General features: G+C 42.4%; 1 protein-coding gene and 1 long non-coding RNA gene across 10 annotated transcripts in view; one reads left to right on the top strand and one right to left on the bottom strand.

Moving 5' to 3' along the window:
- Positions 1-23,716, bottom strand: part of LOC123370970 — a 114,779-nt gene that overhangs the window by 84,471 nt on the left and 6,592 nt on the right. Inside the window, exon 1 of one of the 2 annotated variants that reach the window (XR_006579666.1) lies at positions 10,553-10,822. The exons of the other annotated variant lie outside the window; for it this stretch is intronic. This is a non-coding gene — a long non-coding RNA (uncharacterized LOC123370970). Of the gene's footprint in view, positions 1-10,552; positions 10,823-23,716 lie in introns of those variants that run through there. 2 annotated transcript variants of the gene reach the window in all.
- Positions 5,610-16,507, top strand: FABP2 (fatty acid binding protein 2). Of its 8 annotated transcripts, none has more exons than XM_045017964.1 (6): positions 7,316-7,349; positions 9,177-9,248; positions 10,973-11,101; positions 12,071-12,243; positions 13,939-14,046; positions 16,216-16,507. In XM_045017964.1, the coding sequence occupies exons 3-6, from the start codon at positions 11,035-11,037 to the stop codon at positions 16,264-16,266; spliced, it is 399 nt and encodes a 132-aa protein (XP_044873899.1). In that variant the 5' UTR covers positions 7,316-7,349; positions 9,177-9,248; positions 10,973-11,034; the 3' UTR covers positions 16,267-16,507. The 8 variants fall into 8 exon arrangements, with proteins under 8 accessions (XP_044873901.1, XP_044873900.1, XP_044873899.1 ...); XM_045017961.1 differs by lacking the exon at positions 7,316-7,349 and adding an exon at positions 7,919-8,050 and having other exon boundaries at positions 10,815-11,101; XM_045017960.1 differs by lacking the exon at positions 7,316-7,349 and adding an exon at positions 7,919-8,050 and having other exon boundaries at positions 10,811-11,101.

Below are 23,716 nucleotides of genomic sequence, written 5' to 3'. Positions count from 1 at the left end.
ACCACCCTATACCGAAAACCTACCGACCGCTATGCCTACCTTCATGCCTCCAGCTTCCATCCCGGACACACCACAAGATCCATTGTCTACAGCCAAGCACTGAGGTACAACCGTATCTGCTCTAACCCCGCAGACAGAGACCAACACCTAGAAAATCTCCACCAAGCATTCTCAAGACTACAGTACCCACACGAGGAAATAAGGAAACAGATCAACAGAGCCAGACGTGTACCCAGAAGCCTCCTACTGGAAGACAAACCCAAGAAAGAAACCAACAGGACTCCACTGGCCATCACCCCAGCTAAAACCCCTACAACGCATCATCAGGGATCTACAACCCATCCTGGACAATGATCCCACACTTTCACAGGCCTTGGGTGGCAGACCAGTTCTCGCCCACAGACAACCTGCCAACCTGAAGCATATTCTCACCAGCAACTGCACACCGCACCATAGTAACTCTAGCTCAGGAACCAATCCATGCAACAAACCTCGATGCCAACTCTGCCCACATATCTACACCAGCAACACCATCACAGGACCAAACCAGATCAGCCACAACATCACCGGTTCATTCACCTGCACTTCCACCAATGTAATATATGCCATCATGTGCCAGCAATGCCCCTCTGCTATGTACATCGGCCAAACTGGACAGTCTCTAAGGAAAAGGATAAATGGACACAAATCAGACATTAGGAATGGCAATATACAAAAACCTGTAGGAGAACACTTCAACCTCCCTGGCCACACTATAGCAGATCTTAAGGTGGCCATCCTACAGCAAAAAAACTTTAGGACCAGACTTCAAAGAGAAACTGCTGAGCTCCAGTTCATCTGCAAATTTGACACCATCAGCTCAGGACTAAACAAAGACTGTGAATGGCTTGCCAATTACAGAACCAGTTTCTCCTCCCTTGGTTTTCACACCTCAACTGCTAGAACAGGGCCTCATCCACCCTGATTGATCTAACCTCGTTATCTCTAGCTTGCTTCTTGCTTGCTTATATATACCTGCCCCAGGAAATTTCCACCACTTGCATCTGAAGAAGTGGGTATTCACCCACGAAAGCTCATGCTGCAAAACGTCTGTTAGTCTATAAGGTGCCACAGGATTCTTTGCTGCTTCTGTTCCCATTGACTTCAGTAAGACTTTTACCATTTTTTTCAATAGGTGTAGAGTTAGACCAACGCTGAGTTCTTTTGAAAATACCACCCTATAACATCTCAGTTTGCACATACAAATTAAGCAACTGTACCTATGTGTGCGCACACAAACCTGAGGAAAATTTGGTCCTAAACATATTACACCCCCTAACATTGCTGAGTATTATGGATGTTCAGTGACTGATATGTAAGCATGATTGTCTTTCTTAGCACCTACCTTGCTTCCTGGTATGTCACACTATAAATGCATGTAGTCCAGCAATTCTACAGGGGAAACCAGGAAGAAGGGCAAGTGGGGGAAATCTTACTAGTAAAATCATCATTCATTTATTTCCAACATCAGAGTTGCTATAGGCTCTGTACAGTATTAAAAATAAAAAACTCAAAAGAATTTTCTGGAAACTAGACCCAAATATGTATACATTTTCTAGAGCTGGTTACAATTTTTCATGTCGAAAGTTTTCCCACCAAAAAACATGATTTTGCTGAAGCCAAAGTTTTTCATTGGGAAAATACGAATTCTGAGGAAATTTCAATGTTCTGGTGAGACATGTCAAAACAAAAATTGTTGTTGAACTGACATTTCAAAAGGAAACTGGCATTTTAAGTAAAAAATTTAGATTCAGAATGACCATTTTTGTTTCAATCAAAGCTGTCAAAGTTTTTCATTTCAACATTTCTGATTCAAAACTTTTCAGAATTTTTTGTTGTTTCAGATTTTTTAATATATCAAACTTCACTTCTGTTTCAGAATGGACTCTAATTTCTAAATTTCTTGCAGGATAAAAATTCCATGTTCCAAACAGCTCCAATATTTTTGCTTCTGAGTCAGTACTGATGTTATAAACAACTGAAGCTTTTGTAAGTTATAGCCACCAGATGGCTCTGGTTATTACATAGGGGATGGAAGAGAGAGAGTCTCCTTTCCCTAATCAACTACCAGCTAGTGGTTATAATATACACATGAGACTAAGTGAAATACCTTGTATGTGTCAGTGTGTGCTATTGTCAATGCTGCTGCTTCTACTGTTGAGCAGGTTGAGCTGTGTAGGCTGACCTCTGGGAGGCAGAAGAGAAGGAGCATATCATAATACACTTACAGCCCATTCAAGAGCAATGCTGACAAGCCCCAGAGAGAATTACACACAAATTTAACTTTGCATATAAGGGAAGAAGAAGAAGAATCCCAAAGCTTCCTCAAAATAGAAATTGCACACAAAAGTTTGCCTTTTTTGTTAGCAGACCCCATTCACTTGAGCCCCCGGTGATAGGGTGTCCACCCCACACAAGGCCCAAAAGGGTTACAGTGGCTTGGTGGGCCAATTGACTGCCCAGGCAACACCTGGATGAAGAGCCAGGGAGCAGGGGTTAATTAGAGATAAGGCTCAGCTGGGCAGGAAAATAAGTGGCTTGGATAAAGCCCAGGAGCTTGGAGCAGAAAGGGGCTGCTGGTAGGGGTGTCAGAACAGGGTGAGCCAGGGGACCATGGCCCCATTACTTTGAAAAGTGGGAGGACTATGCCCTCCTACTTTTTACTGACCATAAGGGGCCTGATGGGGAAGGAGGGATCTTGAGGGTAAGAGGTGGCATGGGGGCTGGGCCTCAGGGGAAGGGACAGCCCAGGGGTGGGAGCTCAGAGAGAAGGGGCAGCATGCGGGGGGGGCACAGTTTGGATACCAGTGCGTTGTCCCCCCCCACACACACACACCTACACTTTTAGGGAGCTTCTGCCTTTCCTGGCTGTTGGGAAATAGGCTGCAGTTACTCTGTGGAAGGAGGGAGCTGTGAGGCTGGCAAACGGGGGTGGGAGAGCCAGGAGTTAAGGAAAGGACTCAGGGAAAGGCAGTAAGGTCTAAGAGGGAAGATTTTGGCTATTGACTAGTGGGTCCCTGAGCTGGAACATGGACTAGAGGGTGGGCCTGGGTTCCATTGCCAGGCACTGGGGAAGTGGCACCAGCTGGGCAGTGAATGGGAAGACTGCTCAAGTCTATTGTTAAGAGGGGACCTCAATACTCTGGAATGGGAAAACATGCTGAGTGACCTGGCCAGAGGGCTGAGTTAGACAGAGGAAGCAGGAGCTCCTGGTGTGAGAGAGGGGCTTAAGACCTAGAGAGAAAGAGAGAGGTGGAGAGATGGCATGCAACCGTGGGGAGGAGTGTTGACCTCATGAAGCTAAGAACGGCCAGGAAGAGGCATCATCCTAGCAGTGAGTAGCGCACCCTGTCACAACATGGTGGAGAATGTGGGCATGCAATTACCCTCAATACAAGAGGAGGATGAAAGACTGCAGGTGATTACAACTGATAAAAGGGGAATGCAAGAGACTGTGATGTCTCTAAAGCGGTCGTCCCTGATACATGGGAAAAGTGGAAGGCCATAACATAAAAAAAAAAAGGAATGAAATAATGGAGCTGCAATATGTGGAGGCCTTTTTTGCAGAGGGCACTTATACAGAGGTGAAAGTGGGCTGGTACGGGCCGGTATGGCATACTGGTAAGAAGTGGTCACCGGTACCAGCCCATACACAGCCCATGTTAATGTTGCTGCCCCTTCCCACGCCCCCCCAGGGCTGCCAACGGGGTGGGGGGGGGAAAGGGGCAGTTGCCCCAGGACCTGGCAATTTAAAAGGGCCCAGGGCTCCCAGCTGCCGCCACTGCAGGAGCGCTGGACCCTTTAAATCACTGCTGGAGCCCCGGGTGGCACAGGCTGGGCAGCATGGAAGGGCTGGCTGGGGGAGGTTGACCCGCCCCCAGCCCTGCCCCTTCTGCCTGAGGGCCCGCAAGCCGAAACCCCATACTTGTAAGTCTTTTATCTTACTTTCACCCCTGTACTTATACCTTCCCAGGCTGGACCCCCGAGTCGCCACCCCTACAGAATGGAAGTGACAAACAGCAGGGAAGGATCCAAGCCCAGCAGAGGCAGGTGCTGAAGAACCAGCAGAAAAGAGGAGAGTCAAGCCCTGTGATACCACTATCAGCTGCTCTGATTAGCTTCTCTTAGTCATTTCTTTCTAGCTCACCTATAGTACTGGAGGGAATAAATCACATCGGGTTCAGTAGATGATTGCTAGAAAGATGTTCTCATTATCCCCACTCACCTGGCTTCTGCTTCTTAACAAAACAAATTTGAAACAAGTACTTTTGAAGTGGTTCTGGGAAAAAAGAACCCTATGGAAGCAAAAAATATTGTGGTAGTAAACCAGATATAACTTATTAGCATTGATGCTGCCAATGGAAGTTGTAAAGTAAAAGCTTTCACATTTGCTATTTTGATACTATAAGTAGAGGGAAAACAATACTTTTTCCCTCTGAAGAGTACTTTTATAAGCCATGTGCAGGAATAAAAGCCATGTAGAAGATAATTTACAGAATCGTTGTATAGAGTCACAGCCTGAAAACTATGGAAATTCTTCTCAATAACAAGAGGAAATATATCCTACATTATCAATGCAAAAGACCTGTACATTCATCAAACATATCCCTCTTATCAACAGAGAATTGCTCCTAGTTCTTGCAATGGTCCTTATGAAAGTGTACTGCGGGGGGGGGGGGGGGGAAGAGAGGAGGAGAGAGAGAGAAAGAAGGGTAGCAGGGTGTTCTGTTTAGTCTGTTTTGGCTTTTTTTCAATGAACAGATTAGTTGAGTGTATTCCTAACAGGTAAGAAAGAAGGCAAGGCATTTTCTTTAGTCATGTGTAACATGTCGGTTTTTAATCTAACCACTATCTTGCTATCAGTAAAGTGCTCCCATGAAATCTTAGTCCTTAGGTGCAATATCAAGAGATTAATCTGGGTACTGGATGGATATTCCTCCTTTTATCTATAACCTTGAATTTTTTTTTTAAACTGAACTCCAACGAACTTCTAAGTACAATGCCCTACAGATGGAATATTTGGCTAGGTTAAATTTTATAGGCATCTAAAAAGAAATACAAGATGTGACTGCAGCAAAGAATCCTGCGGCACCTTATAGACTAACAGACGTTTTGCAGCATGAGCTTTCGTGGGTGAATACCCACTTCTTCGGATGCAAGTAGTGGAAATAGTAGTGAAAGATGTGACTGTTATATATAGGTACAGAAGAGTGTAGAATATCTGCTGGGAATGAGCAAAGAGATACAATGTCCCAACAGGACAAGCTTAATTTACTTCACTGGGAGAATGTAAGTCTGCTGAATTTGGGAGTCTTTGCTCCTGGCTCAGCCAGGGGTCCCAGGGCTTCTAAGCTTTTGACATTTCGAATTTTTTTCAGAATTTCATTTAAACTCTTGGAAATTAAACATTTTTATTTTAATTTATTTTCAAAATTAATTTTTTTGGAGAATTTCTTTTTGTAGGAAATTTCTACTTTTAGTTCCAAAATGGACCTTTTTTTATTTTTATATTTCTTTAATTTCAGAATCCCCACTGAAGGGAAATGCTAAGTTTTGACCAGTCAGTCTTCTCCTTCCAAAGTGCTGACTAAGGTAGTGACAATTTCTGGATGCTCTGGTGGATCAAAGGGTTTTAAGCTCAGAACTTATCCTCACTATGTTCACAATGACCCAATTTCTGTGTCCACCTCTTAAATTTGCATGTGTTCTTACAGCACACATCTTAGGAATTTTAATTTTGATTCATGAAATAAGATGGTGGGTGGACAAGACATAACCTAGAGCCTTCCACACAAAACATGGATATCAGGGTTATGGACTATCATAGATTCATAGAATATCAGGGTTGGAAGGGACCTCAGGAGGTCATCTAGTCCAACCCCTTGCTCAAAGCAGGACCAATCCCCAACTAAATCATCCCAGCCAGGGCTTTGTCAAGCCTGACCTTAAAAACCTCTAAGAAAGGAGATTCCACACCACCTCACTAGGTAACCCATTCCAGTGGTTCACCACCCTCCTAGTGAAAAAGTTTGTCCTAATATCCAACCTAAACCTCCCCCACTGCCACTTGAGACCATTACTCCTTGTTCTGTCATCTGCTACCACTGAGAACAGTCTAGATCCATAGTTTTTGGAACTCCCTTTCAGGTAGCTGAAAGCAGCTATCAAATCCCTCCGATTCTTCTCTTCTGCAGACTAAATAATCCCAGTTCCCTCAGCCTCTCCTCGTAAGTCATGCTCCAGCCCGCTAATAATTTTTGTTGCCCTCCGCTGGACTCTTTCCAATTTTTCCACATCCTTCTTGTAGTGTGGGGTCCAAAACTGGACACAGTACTCCAGATGAGGCCTCACCAATGTCAAATAGAGGAGAATGATCACATCCTCGATCGGCTGGCAATGCCCCTACTTATACAGCCCAAAATGCCATTAGCCTTCTTGGCAACAAGGGCACACTGTTGACTCATATCCAGCTTCTCGTCCACTGTAATCCCTAGGTCCTTTTCTGCAGAACTGCTGCCTAGCCATTCGGTCCCTAGTCTGTAGCAGTGCATGGGATTTTTCTGTCCTAAATGCAGGACTCTGCACTTGTCCTTGTTGGACCTCATCAGATTTTTTTTGGCCCAATCCTCTAATTTGTCCTCTAATTTGACTATCTGGGTAAGAATAGCCAAATCTCCCTTAGAAACAGAGATGCAGTATACACTCCTAGACAGAAATTAAAAGTGGGTTTTTAAATGACTTAAGTGTCCAACTCCCCTTGAACATCTACCTAAAAGAGAATAACATCCAGAAGAACCAGCCAGTTTAATAGCAGAAGGAACCTAGTGTTTAACCCCCAAGCAAGTCCACAGCCATCAGTTTATCCAAGTAGCTCTAACAGTCACAGGTTCTTAGACCTACTTGCTAGAAAAGTGGCATTGCAGACCTACTCTTAACTTTCTCTGTGTACCTTGGGTTCTGCAATGGTGGAAAATTATAGGACTGACAAGGCAAGAAGGAGAGATATGCCCATCAGTGGGTTATAGCAGACTGTCAGCTCTTGTAAACACATGCATGCCCCCCTGATCTTTGGAATGTCATTCAATTTCTATAGTACAGCTTTATGTGATATGTTCTTGATTATCAGTGATGGCATGATTAGATGGCTGTGCTAGTTAATAATTTATTTCCACCCACCTCAATTAGAGGTCAGTTCCTGGCAATACAGATCAAACTTCAAACGTTAAAATGTTGTGTAGTCTATTTTCTGTACTTTAAAACTAATACAGATTGGCGAGGAGGCCTCACCCAGAAGCCTCGAATTCAATCAGGTAGGACTCCATGCTACACAATGTCATGTAAGGAGCAATGCTAAGGGACAGATTTTTCAATAGTATCCTCAAAAACTGAAGACATGGTTTTCACATGCAAAAACTGTGCTTTCAAAAATTGCACAGGCAACCTCCTAGATGAGAAAAAAGGCATGCGAAACAGAAGCATGCACAACACCTCAGCCTTGGGGAAAAAATGACTACAGGCATAATTAGAAAGGCCAGGTCAAGGCCTCTTTCGGGAGAAAACAAACAAATGAAAACCAGCTTTTATTACAAGAGCCATAGTAGAAAAGATTTTAAGATGAATAAAGCTGGTATAATTTTTACCTGTGAGAAAATCAAGATCAGATTTTACTGTATGAATATTCTTGAACTGCACAGGTAAATTGTGAGGGTGGAAAAGTACAGAATGTTCTATCATTAAAAGACCACTAGTCCTCAGAGCAACAGTGAATGTCTATGTGGAGACGTGGGGGGGGGGAGGGGGCAGAAGGGTCCCATGCTCCTCCCCAAATGGCAGGGGGCAAGGAACCAGCAACCGCCAGAGCCAGAAGGGAAGAGGCAGGGCCAGAGCCTCTCCTCTTTCGGCCACGCTGCCCGGTGCAGCGCAGCGGCTGCACTCTCCCAGGCAGCCTCCAGCCACGCTGCCTGGGAGGGGACACTGCCTGGTGCAGCGCAGCAGGACGGAGCTCTGCCAGGTAATGTGGAATGGGGAGAGGATGGGATGGGGAGTCCGTGGGGGCCCCAGGCTCAGGGTGAGTAGGAGTCACGTGAGGAGGGCACGTGCCTCCCCTTTAGCTGGTGCCCCCCCCCCTTTGTGTCCCTCCCACGTGTCACTGAACATCACAAATACAGGTCCTATGGCAGATCTTCTCATTTATCTGCCAGATCTTCAGAGGCAGATTAAAGCAGCATCCTTGGGATTCAGATCCCTGGGAAGAGAGGTCAGCATAGAGAAATGAGGTAGAGCCAAAGCAACAAGTTGTAATGGAGAGTACAGAATACAGATAACGGCACACATGGCAAGGTGGACTTGAGCTGGCTAGTCAGCCTGACCTGGGAGAAAGACCAAAGACCCATGAATGAAAGACAGACAACAACCAAGCTCTGGGATGAGTGCGTGGAGGAAGATTTACCCAAGAGTGGGAGCTGTTGGGTGGAAGAGACTATCTGGGTATCACAGAAGTTTTGGTTAATCCAGGACTCCTTTTAATTAGCACCTGCAAGCCCCCTAAACATAGAAGTAATTTTCTTTAAACGTTTGGAGGAATTGTGGGAATAAGCTGGATGGAGAAACCCTTCCTGGCCCACCACTACTCAGAGTCCTTTTGTCAGTAGGAATAGTTTAAGGTGGTACTTTACAGAGTGAGCGGTGATTAATAATAATGAGGCAGTAATAATGTATTTAAGCAAAAACTGAACAATGGCATGATCTTTATCACGCTCAGCTCAGTATTTCCTGATAGACTTTTTCCAGTGGCTACTTGGGAAAGAGGAGAAGTTTTGAAAGGGGACTGAGGCAAATTCGGTAGGGTAGCCCTCGAGCAATTCAGTCAAGTGCTCAGTGATCTGAGTTGAGCAGGCTTTTGCCAAAGTGAACTCCCGTTAGATGTAGCTCAAGTTACAACCTCGTGTGATATCAATATTTAGGTCCTCCAAAGATACCAGCAAGTCCTTATAGAAAGAAAAGGAAAAGGAGAACCTGACAGATACCTCTGATGTGAAAAAAATAAGTATTAAAACCTTTAAAAGTGTAGGAGGCCATCTTTATCCAGCACAAAGGAGCACTAAAAGGCAAAACAAATGTTTTTTGTTTTGTTTTAGCTTCACAGTTCACTTCCCTGAGAGACTGGGACACTGTGAAATCAGCGAGCAGCTTTTCACAAACAAAGCAGGGTAAAACCAAGAAGTAAATTGCCTCTCTCAGAATGCTCTGAAGAAATGCTAATAGTATGCCTATTTGCTGGACTTCATATGCTTCCAAATAATGTAAACTAAAGGTCTCTTTCCACTGTTTCCATAGAACATTTTCAATTTTCTTTGTTGCTGACAATAGAGGAGCATAGGCAGCTAATTTTCTACAGCTGTAAAGTGTTATGAGTGCTAGGTATTATGCTGGACTTGAATTTAAGGTTGCAGAAGAAGCATTGCATAGGCTTTCTATTTTATTGGATTGAATAGAAAAAATACATTATTCAGAAGTTGCATGGGGCCAGTGGCAATACGCTCACCTATAAAAACCATGAAGAAAATAAAGTTAATAATTTATTAACTGTCAATAACCTGCTATGAACTATAATCGGACACGAAGCATCTATAAACTTAACCTATAGCATCTAGTATATATGGAGATTGATAATTTTGGAGGTCAAAGGAAAATTCCAGTATAATAAAAAAGATAATTAGTATATCTGCTTGCAAAAGAAGAGTAATTGATCACTGAGGGCTTGATTATGTCTTGTAGACACAGCACATAGTAAGTTTCTAACCCCAGTGCTCCAGGCAGCACAACAGAGCCAACATGGGGGCAAGTGATCCCCATCTGCTAAGATCCAGTAGATTACTTCCCTCCTCACCCCCACCCACCCCCAAGCAAACAGGACAGGCAGGGAAGGAATTGTCACTCTCCAAGTCACACTTCCTTTCCACGGTTGCACACTGCACCTTACTCAGGGCGAGACGTAGTCTTAATTTTGCCCTTAATGCAAAAGGGATGCAGTGCTCAGTGCTGGAAATGATGTTTAATGTCTGATATTTTAACAATCAAAACGATCTTTTATTTTTCTACCAAATAAAATTGCCTGGTTTTTTTGTGTGTGCAAAGTTTGCCTTTTGCAAATTTGTTTTGGAATTTTTCCATAAGCGCTACAAATGTTAACCTGCATTTAGACATTACTATAGAGATTTAAATGTTGTTGTTAAGGTGCCCCCCCCGCCGCCGCCGCCCCTTATATATATAGGATTGTGCAATTTTGCTCCATACTTTGTATTTCTTTTACTCAGAGTGTTTCACATTTTATTTTTTAGGGTAGAAGAAGGGACATGTTAGTCGTGCTACTTTATTTTGCTTCTCTTGTATGTTAGCTGAATAAATACCACTGAAACTGGCTGGAGTGAAAAGCCATTCTACATTATCTGATATAACAGTCCAAAGAATTATCTTAATTGATTTTGAAGTTACACTTTTAATTAAAACTTACCTTCTGTCTTGCAATCTGCAAAGGTAGAGAAGCTCGAACTATTGCAATGATATCTGGCACTGTTATAATTCTATGTGTAGGGAGCAATCACTCAATCATACAGTGTATCAGCCAAAGTCCAATCTAGCAAGTCCTGGAGCTAACAGTCTGCTAGCACTATTGACGTGAGCAGTAGAGTAACTTCAGTGAATTGCCACTTTTCACCACCATTGTAATGTCACGTGTAATGTGAACACAGTAACTATTATATCTTTTAAGACAGAGTATTCAAGCATTTCATAGTTTGACAAGGTGGAGAGAAAAGACGGGTCACTTGAATATCCAGTAACTTGACCTTGAAGAGTTCACATGATGAGCTGAGCTTTAGCCAGCCACATCATCCTGTGAAGATAAGACAGATCATAAATTCCCTTTTTAAAGCTGAGCTGCATCTCAAGTTGATTAGAAGCTGCCTCAAGGAAACTACTGCTTCAGTCAGAAAAATGGCATTTGATGGCAACTGGAAGGTAGACAGAAGTGAAAACTATGAAAAGTTCATGGAGCAGATGGGTAAGCTTTACTTTTCCAGTGCCTCATTTTTGTCTAAGAGCAATCACTGAATGCTAGTGCTGCCCTTGGTCCTCCTCCTCTTAGATCATTCTCTCTTAATATTCAGGTTTTAGACTAATTTCTAGAGAACCTATTTATTTTCTATAGACTGCATTTGGGTCCATCCCCATTAAATTCTATAGCACTTTTCCATAAAGTTCAGAAAGAGAGCAAGGTAGATTACTGCAGAAATATTCATTGAAATGTAAAGTTCTTCAGGCAACATGCCAACTGGTAAAGAGCTGTAATTTAGGTGCCTAAAACTGGGCACCCCATCTTAGAAGCTGCTTTTGAGAATGTCCCCTATTATGCCTGATGGGCTTCAATGTCTTGAAGGGTGAGGGGGAATTTTCATGTGCAGTTTTAAAAATAGGGACGACAATATACAGCTAAGCAATCATTTATGTCTTGTGATATTTAATTAATTTCTGATTAGTTTAGTTGCTTGCGGTGGGGGAGAGAGAGAGTGGGAATTTCCTGCTTTTTTTGGCCATAGGACTAAATTATCAATGGGAAAAATCACATTGAAATGAGTTGGGTTCAGTCAAAGTGCACCCACAAACACAAGGCATCATACTGAAAGATTAGGAACCTGGAGCTAAAACAGAAAAAGAAAAATAGAGATTAAGTTCTGCACACATGACCAGTCCAACAAAGGAGCTGATTCACACTGCCTTGCACCCTGTGTAGTCATTTAAACCTGTGCAAAGTAGGTTGGAAATGCAATCATTCTCTTTGGCAGTGTCTTGCACCAACTTTGCACAGGTGAAAACAGCTACATAAAGTGAAAGATGATGATGAAGAACCTGGACCAGAGAGCTCCAGTAAGGCCCATAATTTATTAAATTCACTTGCCCAAAAAAGGTCATTGGAAAATATACAAATCTGATGCTGCAATATAAGTTGCTTGATGTCCAATTGTTTTTCTAGGTATTAATGTAATGAAGAGAAAGCTAGGAGCCCATGACAACCTGAAAATCACTATTCAGCAGGAAGGAAACAAATTCACTGTGAAGGAATCAAGTACTTTCCGCACCATTGAAATAATATTCATGCTGGGAGTCAATTTTGAATACAGCCTGGCTGATGGAACTGAGCTCGGTGTAAGAAATCCACTTTTATACAAGAAGCCTGTATTTAATAAAGTTATCGCTGGGATGTTTTATTCATCTTTCTGATTTTATTTTAAATTTGACTCTGTCTAGGGAACGTGAACCCATGTAGCAGAGAGCAGAATCTGTCTCTTTAGGCATAAGGCCAGCGCAATGAAACATTTATTCACTTGCTCTATGTAAAAATCAAACCCCTCACAATGAACAAGGATATCAATGTGGTGTGAGCTAACAGGAGTGTATTACACGTGCCCTTTAGCAGCTGCATTGGTTTCATGTTTGCTTGAGCAATGTCCAAGTGTTGACATTACTGTAGGAAATTCAATGTGGCATGGGACTGGCTACCTGAGAGACAATCTCCTGCCACTTGAACCACGATGGCAGCTGAAATCAGTTAGAGGGCTTGACCAAAAAGGCTCTAGGTGAAATGCTGGTACCACTGAAGTCAAGGAGAGTTTTTTCATTGACTCTAATTGAGCCAGAATTTCATCCCCTAGCTTTAAATATGATAGGGTTGTAGGCAGAGCCTACTTACAAGGCCCCTAATTCTGCAATTCATTGCCTGAGCTGGTCTGGTGAAGCTAGGGTCTTTTGGCTCTTTGAGTCCAATGAAACACCCACCATCTCTCGCAGACATCTGTCTGAGAAGTAGGAAGGGTCAGAGTCCATAGTAGGGTGTGATAGAGAATGAAATGGAATTGGTTATTTGTGAGGGACCATTCTTTCTATGTCAGAGAAAGAGGCAGGTTAATGTATTCATTTAATTATGTGTATGGTCCCTGAGCCCTGTGGGAAGGAGAATTGTACTCACCCAATAAATATTATATTATTATAATTATATTATTATTATTTGTATTACTGTAGCAGCTAGAAGCCTTAGTCCTGGATCAGGGCCCCATTGTGCTAGAGGCTATACAAACACAGAACAAAAAGATGTCCCCTGCCCCAAGAGGCTTACATTCTAACTATAATACAAGAGACAACAGATGGATACAGAGAGGTTGGGGGGAGGGAAACGAAACAATGAGACAATATTGGTCTGCATGATAGGCAGTGGTCTGAGCAGACTAGCAGCCTGACCGTTGTCAAGCTTTATCTATGCAGCATGGCAAAACAATTTTGAGCAGGGATTTGAAGGTGGATAATGGAGCAGCTTTGTGGTGGTTTATGGAGCGCAAGTCCCAAGCACGTGGGATAGCCTGGGAGAAAGCAGGCAAGTGTTTGTCTGGAAATTTAACAAGTGGGCAGTGGAGGCTGGCATCACGGGCTGATCAGAGGTGAGCACAGACAGCTCAATAGTGAATAAGAGATGATATATAGGGTGATATTGACTGTGAAGGGCCTTGAAAGTGAAGATAAGCAGCTATATTTGATAAAAAGGAGAGAGGGGGAGTCAGTGGAGGGATGCAAAGAACGGGGTGACATGGTCAAAGTGACAAACTAAAAGAATGCTTATATATATATGTGTGTGTATGTATGTGTTTATAAACTTTATATATATAATCAAAACTAGGAGTGCTTTGGTTGTTGTGGAGGGGGTAAAACTCCTTTACTGCACCTGCCGTTTTGCAAAAACCTGGTAGTCAATTGCTTTACTTCTTTGGTGCTTTTTTAACATCCAGAGAATACATATACAAGATCAACATTGTCATGAATTCCTTGGATTTTTTTATTTTTACACTGTAGGGTACTTGGAACCTGGAAGGAAATAAGCTTGTGGGAAAATTCAACCGGAAAGATAACGGGAAAGAGCTCCAGGCATTCAGAGAAATTGTAGGAGATGAATTAATTCAGGTGAGTTAAGTCATTTTTTCCCTTGATGCACAGCATCAAACTATAAAGAACTGAGCCCTCTCTTAAAGCTGCATGAAACTGGGAAGTATCATTAATTTATTTTGTTAAAATCCAATTTTTTTCAAAATTTGAAATTCAAAAAACCATTGAATTTCAAATATTGAACTTTTTTGACTTACTCTAATCTTTCTATTTTCCTACCCACTTGCATTCATTTAAATTATCTGAGTGCAGCCTGAGCTAACTCTAAAGGAGCCCACTGCTGAGTCCATGCTCATTCTGACCAAAGGTCCTGAATCTGTTAGTTTCTAATAAGGCCATTCTCACATTAGAATCTGCGTTCCTCACAACCGGTAATGAATATGTCTTCACATGCCCCTGTGAGATAGAAAAGGCATATTATCCCCATATTTTAGAGATGGGGAATTGAGGCACTTTTATATTAAATGACATCCCAAATCACACAAGATCCCTATGGCAGAGCTGCACACTGAAATCTGATATCTTGAGATCCACTCCTGTGTCATAACCACAAAACTTCTATCCTCCTTTAATGAGCCAGCCTTAATCTTCAAGCCTGGATTAAGGGCTTGTACACACTTTAAATGCTACAGCGGCACAGCTGCAGTGCTGAAGCTGTGCCATTGTACCTACCCCAGCAGGATGGGCAGGGGCGGTGAGTTATATGGGCCTCTGGTGCCCGTGCTCCAGCAAATTCAGGGCCTGGGGGGCCAGCTCCACCAATGTTTTGGGCCTGGTATCTTCCCCAGCCCCGCCTGCCATCCTGGGCCTTCCCCCGGAGTGTCCCTGCCTGCACCTTGGGCAGCTGCCCTGCCGCTCCGCGCTGCGCTCCCTCGCCGGCCACTGCCAGCTATAAAAGGGAGTGGCACCGGCAGCAGGCTGAGGTGGCAGCACAGCCACCGCCTGCAGAGGGAGGAGGCACACACGCGATGGCAGCCCTCCCCTCCCCTCAGCACCCACCACAGGGGAGGCAAGGGGGTTTCCTGGACCTGAGAGGGGCTCGGCCCCTAGGAGTATGTGCAGTGACACTGCCGGGTGAGTGTGCTGCCATGGGGGAGAGGCCTGGGGAGACTGTGAAGTCCTCCTCTCTGGCCCCAGCCCCAGGACAGCCTGTCTGCACCCCAAACTCCTCATTCCAGGCCCTGCCCCACCTCAGAGCTCTCACACACCCCCGCACTCCAACCCTCTGCCCTAGCCCTGAGCCCCTCCCACACCCCAAACCCCAGAGCCCTCACCCCCAGCCAGAGCCCTCATCCCCCCACATTGTGCAATATAGGGAAATTGTTAAACCCTTACTGTTTCTAGTCCATTTAAACATTATTTAAAAATATATATATCAGCTTACAAGGCAGGTGTGTGTGTGGGGGGGGGACTTGGACCAGTTCAGGCACCACCAAAAATTATACAAACCTGCCACCCCTGAGGAGGGGTTCTCCTGTCAGTGTAGGTAATCTACCTCTCTGAGGGCTTGTCTACATTACCCGCTGGATCGATGGGTAGCGATCGATCCAGTGGGGGGTCAATTTATCGTGTCTAGTCTAGACGCAATAAATTGACCGCCGAGCGCTCTCTCATCGACTCTGGTACTCCACCAGAGCGAGAGGCACAGGCAGAGTCGACGGGGGAGCATCAGTTGTTGACTTACCACAGTGAAGACACCGCAGTAAGTAGGTCTAAGTACGTCGACTTCAGCTACGTTATTCATATAGTTGAAGTTGCGTAACTTAGATCGATCCCCTAGTGTAGACCAGGCCTTAGAGGCAGTAGCTAGGTTGATGGAAGAATTTTTCTGTTGATCTAGCACTGTCTATGCTGGGAGTTAAATTAGTTTACCTGTGTTGCTCAGGGCTGTGGATCTTTCACACCCCTGAGCAACATAGCTGGGGTAAGCTAACTTTTTAGTGTAGACCAGGCCTAAGTAAGGGAGTGCAGGTCTAGATCCACAGTACTGAACTATAGTCTTCCTCTTTGATTTTGATCGAACTACTCATATGAGTATGGGTTACTGATGTAGTGGTAGCTGGACTGAGCCCTTAGGTTGTAAACCTGTGATGGATAATAAAGACTCTCTTGATGGGAACTGTAAAATAAATCTCAATGGAAATAGCCAGTGACGAAAGCCTTTTCCTCTTCATTAATCTCTTTCAGATTTACATATATGAAGGAGTTGAAGCCAAGAGAATCTTTAAAAGGGTTTAAACCTCAAGCCCAGAAAGAAATCTGATGGTAGAAGAATCATGTTGTATATTTTCCCAACAAGCACCAAGTTACTGATTGATCAGTCTTGATTTAAACACAGGCCAACATTTTGCATTTCCAGTCCTGCCAATATTACATATTTGTATTATATATCAATAACTGTTTTGATATATGGCATTGTTAAGGGCTGTGAAAACTATTTACATTTTGTAAATGAAAATAAATATTGTTTCTGCACTGATTTTTCAAGTGGCAATTTGCTTTTATCGCCATAAAAGGTGTTTGTTGTTGTAATGTTTCTCCATGTACTGTACATTGAATCACATTGGCTGTATGTTTTAAACAAACAAAAATAAATAACCTCCCCCTCAACAAAACAAATCCCCAAGATCCTGCAGCCCTTCCATGTACATAACTCCTGGAAGTTCGTGTGTCTGTGGCTGTAAAGATTGTGACTCTGATAATATAGTTCATCTCCAAGAAAGGGGAGGGGGATGTCAATGGGAGTTGGATCAGGGCCTTACTGTACATTTACTGGTTTGTTTTTTCAATGAAGGTGTGCAATAACAAAAGCTCTCTAGGACAGAAAATCCAATTATCAATTTTAAATTAATAGTGATATATGTGGCCCATGCCCTTATCTTGTTTCTTTTCTAATATTTTTACTGTAACATTTTGGAGCAGGTTGTAGATACCATAGCTGTAATCTAATCTAATTACCTATTATTTTATGTGATCTGTGTACTGGGCCAATTCAGAAGAAATTTGGTCTTCTGTGTTTTTCCTTCTATATTCACTAGCTCACTAGCCTTTTTCATAGTAATTTTTTTCCAATGGGATTGTCATGAAACTTTGCTAAATAAGATAAGAAAGTACAACCAAAGTCTCTTACCAACACAGCACAGGAAATGGAGATACATTCAGTGATATTAACAAACTTAGAGAACTGGTAGGTAAGATCTCATGGGAAGAAAAGGTAAGGGAAAAAGTAGAGGTGGCAGTTTCTCAAAGAGGCAATATTAAAGCCACAACAGTAAACTATCTTGATGCAAAAGAAAAACAGGAAGAATCGTGAGAGCTGTTTAGTGACCTGAAAAACCAAAAAGGAATGCAAAAAGTAGAAACATGGACGAATTGCTACGGATAAATACAAAAGAGTAGCATATACACATAGGGACAAAATCAGAAAAGCTAAGGCACAAAATGAGCTACACCTTGGGACACAACCGTCAATAAGAAGCAGATCTATAAATGCATTGAGGCCTCACGTGGAGTAGTGCCTCCAGATAAAGAAAGAGAGGCCAGAGGAGAGCAACAAAAATGATAAAAGGTTTTAAAAATCTGACCTACAAAGAAAGGTTAAAAAAACTGGACATCTTAATTTAGTTTTAAGAAAAGAGGGGGACCTGGCCATTTTCAAATATGGTAAAGGCAGTTATAAAGAGAATGGTGATCAATTATTCCCTGTGTCCACCGAAGCTAGGATAAGAAGTAATAGGGCTTAATCTGCGGCAAGAGAGATTTAGGTTGGATATTGGGAAAAACTTTCTAACTATAAGGCTTGTTAAGCACTGGAATAGGCTTCCAGGAGAGGTTGTGGAATCCCCATCATTGGAGGTTTTTAAGAACAGGCTAGACAATCATCTGCCAGGCTGGTCTAAGTTTGCTTGGTCCTGCCTCAGCACAGGGGGTCGGACTAGATGACCTCTCGAGGTCCCTTCCAACCCTACATTTCTGTGATTCTATTACATGCATGCCAGATATTGCAGTGGCAAGTATGGAGGAGGTGGCCAAATAGCCCATTTTTCAAAAGAGATTCATATTTAGTGGTCCTGATATTTGGAAACACTTGCACCTGAATATGATTATTATTTGAGCTGACTTTCTATTTCCCCATTGCAGGGCTGGAGTCCCTTTGTTTACCTTATATTGACTTCTGGAGGAAAGGGGTGGGGTGGGGCTGGGGGCTAAGACACAATGGTCCCCACTGCAAAACCTAGAGGTTAGCTCTATGTCCTGCTGCAGAAGAACTCAGTGAAAGGGAGGCTGTCCCCATTCAGGAAATGCTGGAACCTAGTGTCTGAGGAGAGCAGCCATACCAGACTGGCTCCCTAAAGAATCAGCATAGGGGAAACATGTCCACTCGTTGACCCCTAGAGAAGTTTATAGGAGAAGGTTGTGTCCTGGCAAAAGTCAACTCTTTCTTCCCCTGGGCTGTCTAGGAATCATATATCCAAGCAGTCCTGGGAAACTGATGTACCAGAAATCATCTTCCTTACCCTCCAAGGGCCCTAAGGAATTAGATCTAACTGAAGACAACCTTTGCTTTCCTCAGCCTGAGGCCAGTGGAGGGGAGAGCTGGGATATGTCCTCTCCTCCAGCAGGACTTGGAGGAAAGGGATTGAGGTTTCTGCTGGCCAGTAAGATAGCTGTACTGCTTAACTCTTGTAGCTCAGGTCTGTCAGCACTTCCCGCAGCAGCAGATGTGGGATGGCTGGTTAAATGCTCAAAGAACATGAATACAGATAAATAGGGCAACTATCTGCAATGTTTATGGATTCTTAGATTTTAAGGCCAGAAGAGAACACTATGATCATGGCCTTCTGTATAACACGGGCCATGGCATTTAGCCTAGTAATTCCTGCAGTGGAGAAATTATTCTTCCTCACTATTTAAGTTAACACTACCAAGCACAGTAACTTGTGGTTGAGATAGAGCACTTCTTTCAGAAAGACATACAAAGTCCACAAAAAGGTTCCAAGTTGTTATGAATTTACCATAGCCTTTGATATGCAGTTCCAATGGTTTCCTCTCATTGCTTAAAAAGTTGCATCTAACATCCAATTTTAATTTTTCTAATTTCAGCTTCCATCCATTGGATCTTGTTATGCCTCTGTTTGGTATATTAAAAGCCCCCTAGTGGCAGATATCTATCTTCTCCTCGTGTAGGTGTTTATATATCACGATCAAGAACCCTCTTAACTTTTTCTCTTTAATAACACATTTATTGAAGGCAATCTCTCATCTTTTAGGCAGACCTCAAATCATTCTTGTAGCCCTTCTCTGAATCCTCTCAAATTTTTCTACATCTTTCTTAAAGTGTTGCCACCTGAACTGGACTTGGTATTCCAGTATTTCAGTCTAACCAATGCAATATACAAATGCATATGCAAATGTAAGTAAAAGAATTCCCTAATTCTGTTTGATATTCCCCTGTTTACACATTTAAAGATCGCATTAGTCTTTCTTGACACAACATTACACCAAGAATTTGTATTCAAAATTACATACAAAATTACTAAAGATAGTTAAGTCCCAGGCAGACTGTGAAGAGCTACAAAAGGATCTCTCAAAACTGGGTGATGGGGCAACACAATGGCAGATGAAATTTAATGTTGATAAATGCAAAGTAATTCACATTGGAAAGCATAATCCCAACTATACATATAAAATGTTGGTATCTAAATTAGCTGTTACCACTCAAGGAAGAGATCTCGGAATCATTATGGATAGTTCTCTGAAAACATCCACACAGTGTTCAGCGGCAGTCAAAAAAGTGAACAGAATGCTGGGAATAATTATGAAAGTGATAGATAATAGGACAGAAAATATCATGTTGCCTCTATATAAATCCACGGTATGCCTACATCTTGAATACTGTGTGCAGATGTGGTCGCCTCATCTCAAAAAAGATATATCGGAATTGGAAAAGGTTCAAAAAAGGGCAACAAAAATAATTAGGGGTATGGAACAGCTTCCATATGAGGAGAGATTAATAAGACTGGGACTCTTCAGCTTGGAAAAGAGATCGCTAAGTAGAGAAAGTAGATAAGGAAATGTTGTTTACTACTTCTCATAACACAAGAACTAGGGGTCACCAAATGAAATTAATAGGCAGCAGGTTTAAAACAAGGAAGTATTTCTTCACACAACACACAGTCAGCCTGTGGAACTCCTTGCCAGAGGATGTTGTGAAGGCCAAGACCATAACAAGGTTCAAAAAAGAACAAGATAAATTCACGGAGGATAGGTCTATCAATGGCTATTAGCCAGGATGATCAGGAATGGTGTCCCTAGCTTCTGTTTGCCAGAAGCTGGGAATGAGCAACAGGAGATGGATCACTTGAGGATTACCTGTTCTGTTCATTCCCTCTGTGGCACCTGACATTAGCCACTGTCGGAAGACAGAATACTGGGATAGATGGACCTTTTTGTCTGACCCAGTAGGGCCATTCTTATGTTCAGTTGGTCATCTACACGTATTATACTGCTTGCAGCTTCTAATTTCTAGGATCCTCCAAATCCCAAGGCTCCTCCATGAATCTTTTCCAGAAAGGATACATTTAAATAACTTATGGTGATATTAATGGCTTTGGAGCAGCTATTACACAGTAATTATTCTGGCTATTTCTTTCTTAATCTTCCTGTACTTTCTTTCTTCTGAGCATTTAAAAAAATTAATTAAGTGAATTTTTTTGGCAGTTTCTGTAACTTCACCTACCAGAGCTATTATTTTCCACAGAGTCTAAGAGCTCCATCTACTGGTTAGATGCTATCATGAAACATTTTTAAAAATAGTTTGATTCACCAAGTAATATTCCAGTTGAATGTGCCATAAAGAATAGGACACACAATCCTACATTAAGGATTAGCTAAATTTCTTTTCATATACTGACATATATAATTTATTTTAATATACTTATGTATATCAATTTATTTCATCATATATATCTATATAGCTATATAGATATACAGCCTGCCCCTTTAAGTACCTGTGAAACCAGTGAGCAGCAAGCCCTGGCCTAAGGAGAACTCCAGCAGGCAGGTGTTGGAAAGCGGCTGATTTAGCTAGGCAGTAGCTAGTGATTGGCTCTGATTCCCAGCTGGAAGATATAAATGAGGCCCCAGCTCCCCAAGAGAGAGTGGGAAAGAAAACTTTTCTGAGAAGTAACAGAGGGTTAGTCTGCAATGAGGTTAAAGAAGAACTGTAAAACTTAAGCAACTAGGAAGTGAAGGACCCTGCAGTCTCAGTCCAGGTCAGGACTACCACTTTTGTTACTTTTTCATATTTCTTACATTTGTGTGGCAGAGGAATAAAAGAGCCTCTGTAGGCTAATACAGAGTTGGGCTTGGCTGACTGTTTTGTCATCAGACAATAACATATTTCTGGAGCTAGCATACACTATGAAGATGGCAATGTTAACTTAAATGGGACTAATCACATGAATAAAAGATGTGTAAAACTGGATACTGAATGTATGTAGAAGTAAACATTCATTCCTGGTTTAAATCCAACTACAAGACCAAAACTGAATGTGATTGAATACCGTACACACATTGGTGAGATAATGGCCTTTAAAGAAAAAAAGGGAGAGAATTAAAGCCCTGACCCTGCAATGAGCTTCAGGTGAGTAGATTGACCCCTATGCCTGTATGAACCCTATTAACGTCAATGGGACTCCATGCAGGTATGAGGGTCTACCTACCAATTTCAGGATTGGAATCCTAATAACAAAAAACATGTTGCAGAGTTGAACCTGTGATGCATGGCATACTGTCAATATCACTACTATACTGTAAAGGACAGAACTGATGAGCAGGCTTCCAACTTTTCAAGGATTCAAACTAAATGTTTTTGAGCCCATGAACATTCTCTTCATTGACTAAGAGAAATACTGAGTCTCATGATATGCCTTTTCCTTTCCCCTTGAATTGAGCATGCTACTTCTGCAACCCTAGACCTTTCTAGCTAAGGAAGTGGGAGAAAAACAATAGGACTCCAACCCATGTAGTCTACTGATCTAGAAACCCAAGGTAGGTGAGGTAATATCTTTTAATGGACCAACTGCTGTTTGTGAAAGAGACTAACTTCTAGGTTACACAGAGCTCTCCTACTGATCTAGGTATCTTTTATCACACCCAGGACTGTAACATAAGTATCTGCTACATGGTAGTGCAGAACATTATCACTAGGCTACAGGGCCTGTTTTGACTTGTTTGTTTTGAAATGTGTTTCTGCAAGTGTTGTCACATGAAGGTGTGATTGCTAGGGACACTACTGTATTGCTACTGAATACCAGAGAGAGGAGACTGTGTATCGTCGGATTTATACATAAAATCCTCAGGAAAGCGATACAGAATATGAGGTATTATTATAAATACTCACTGGAGACTATGTAACAAAACTAGTAGAGCAGTCAGACAGACAAGCTTATCAGCTGTATATTTGTGGTATCAAAATAAAACCCCCACATCCTACAGCTTCAAAAACCCAAATCTCTAGTAGTTGAGCTAAATGAGACTCCCCATGAGCACAGAAAGGCATTTATGTCCTTTGTGAGCCAAGGACAACTTGATCACACGCTTAAACTAGTACATGACAATGGCAGTTCTCCCCATTTTCATAATTTCAATAGAATAAGTAACATCACTTGTTGTGCTATGAAACTTTATTTCCTTCTGGAGTGCTATGCAGAATAAAGCAGAGACCCATAATTTCAGACCCCTTCAGAAAATGATTTACCTCAGGAAAGGTGTTATCCACAACTAGGTTATGTATGTAGATCTACAGATTAATTTTTGAGTTACACTTATGTTGATGCTGCAGTTACTGTTTGTCTAGAACACATTCTATTTAATTAAGACATACTTAAGTGGAATTTTATTAAGGCCATGTCTACACTTACAAGCTTACAGTGGGACATCTGTCCGAGAGCTCATGTAGCCGCGTTATGCTGACAGGAGGGAGCTCTCACGCTGACATAATAAAACCAGCTCAGTGAGTGACAGCGCTGTGCACGAGCATTTATGCCAGCAAAACTTGTCACTCGGGTGTTTTAAGGACTAATTAAGCGGCTTTAGGTAGTAAGATAGCTGGAAACAGTACAAGCCACCATGTAATGTGACAAGTCACAGGGCAAGGCCTGATGAGAAGCCAGCCCTGTGGGCTCCAAAGTTCCCTGCTTGAAAAGCAGGGGCTAGGGTTTGGTTTTGGCAAGCTGTCTGTGTGTTAAAGGAGGCCAGTGGACAGTGAGAGAAGTGGTTGTGAGCACAGCCCTGAGAAAGAACAGAGACAGAGCTCCATGGACGACAGAAATTACTGGAGGGGCAGACTTGGAAACTGAGTGAGGAAACTGCTTGTGGGGTTGGGTTTTTTGTTTTTGTTTGTTTTTTTCCCTAGTGTGTTCAGGGAAAGAGGCTTTTGTGTACATTTCTTGTAAATAAATGGGATTTCATCAAAGAAATACCTGACTGATGTAACCAATTTCTCCTCCCAATGGAAACAACCTTTTAAGGCTCCAATACTGACTAACTACTTTCCCCAAAGAAGAAACACCAGCTATAAGCCTCTGCCAAAACTGATTTAACCTGCGTTCCAGGTCCATTGTTCAGAGTTCTCTCTACTGAAGGTTCCACTATTACTATTCAGAAATTTATTGGCACATTTCTC

The sequence above is a fragment of the Mauremys mutica genome, chromosome 5, assembly GCF_020497125.1.
Source record: "Mauremys mutica isolate MM-2020 ecotype Southern chromosome 5, ASM2049712v1, whole genome shotgun sequence".
NCBI classification, from domain to species: domain Eukaryota; kingdom Metazoa; phylum Chordata; order Testudines; family Geoemydidae; genus Mauremys; species Mauremys mutica.
This window is presented reverse-complemented; position numbering and strand designations above follow the sequence as displayed.

Coding starts and splice junctions, on each gene's coding strand:
- FABP2 (XM_045017966.1), top strand. CDS start 11,035: ATGGCATTTGATGGCAACTGGAAGGTAGACAGAAGTGAAAACTATGAA. Junction 11,102..12,070: donor AAAGTTCATGGAGCAGATGG/GTAAGCTTTACT, acceptor TTGTTTTTCTAG/GTATTAATGTAATGAAGAGA. Junction 12,244..13,938: donor CTGATGGAACTGAGCTCGGT/GTAAGAAATCCA, acceptor TTTACACTGTAG/GGTACTTGGAACCTGGAAGG.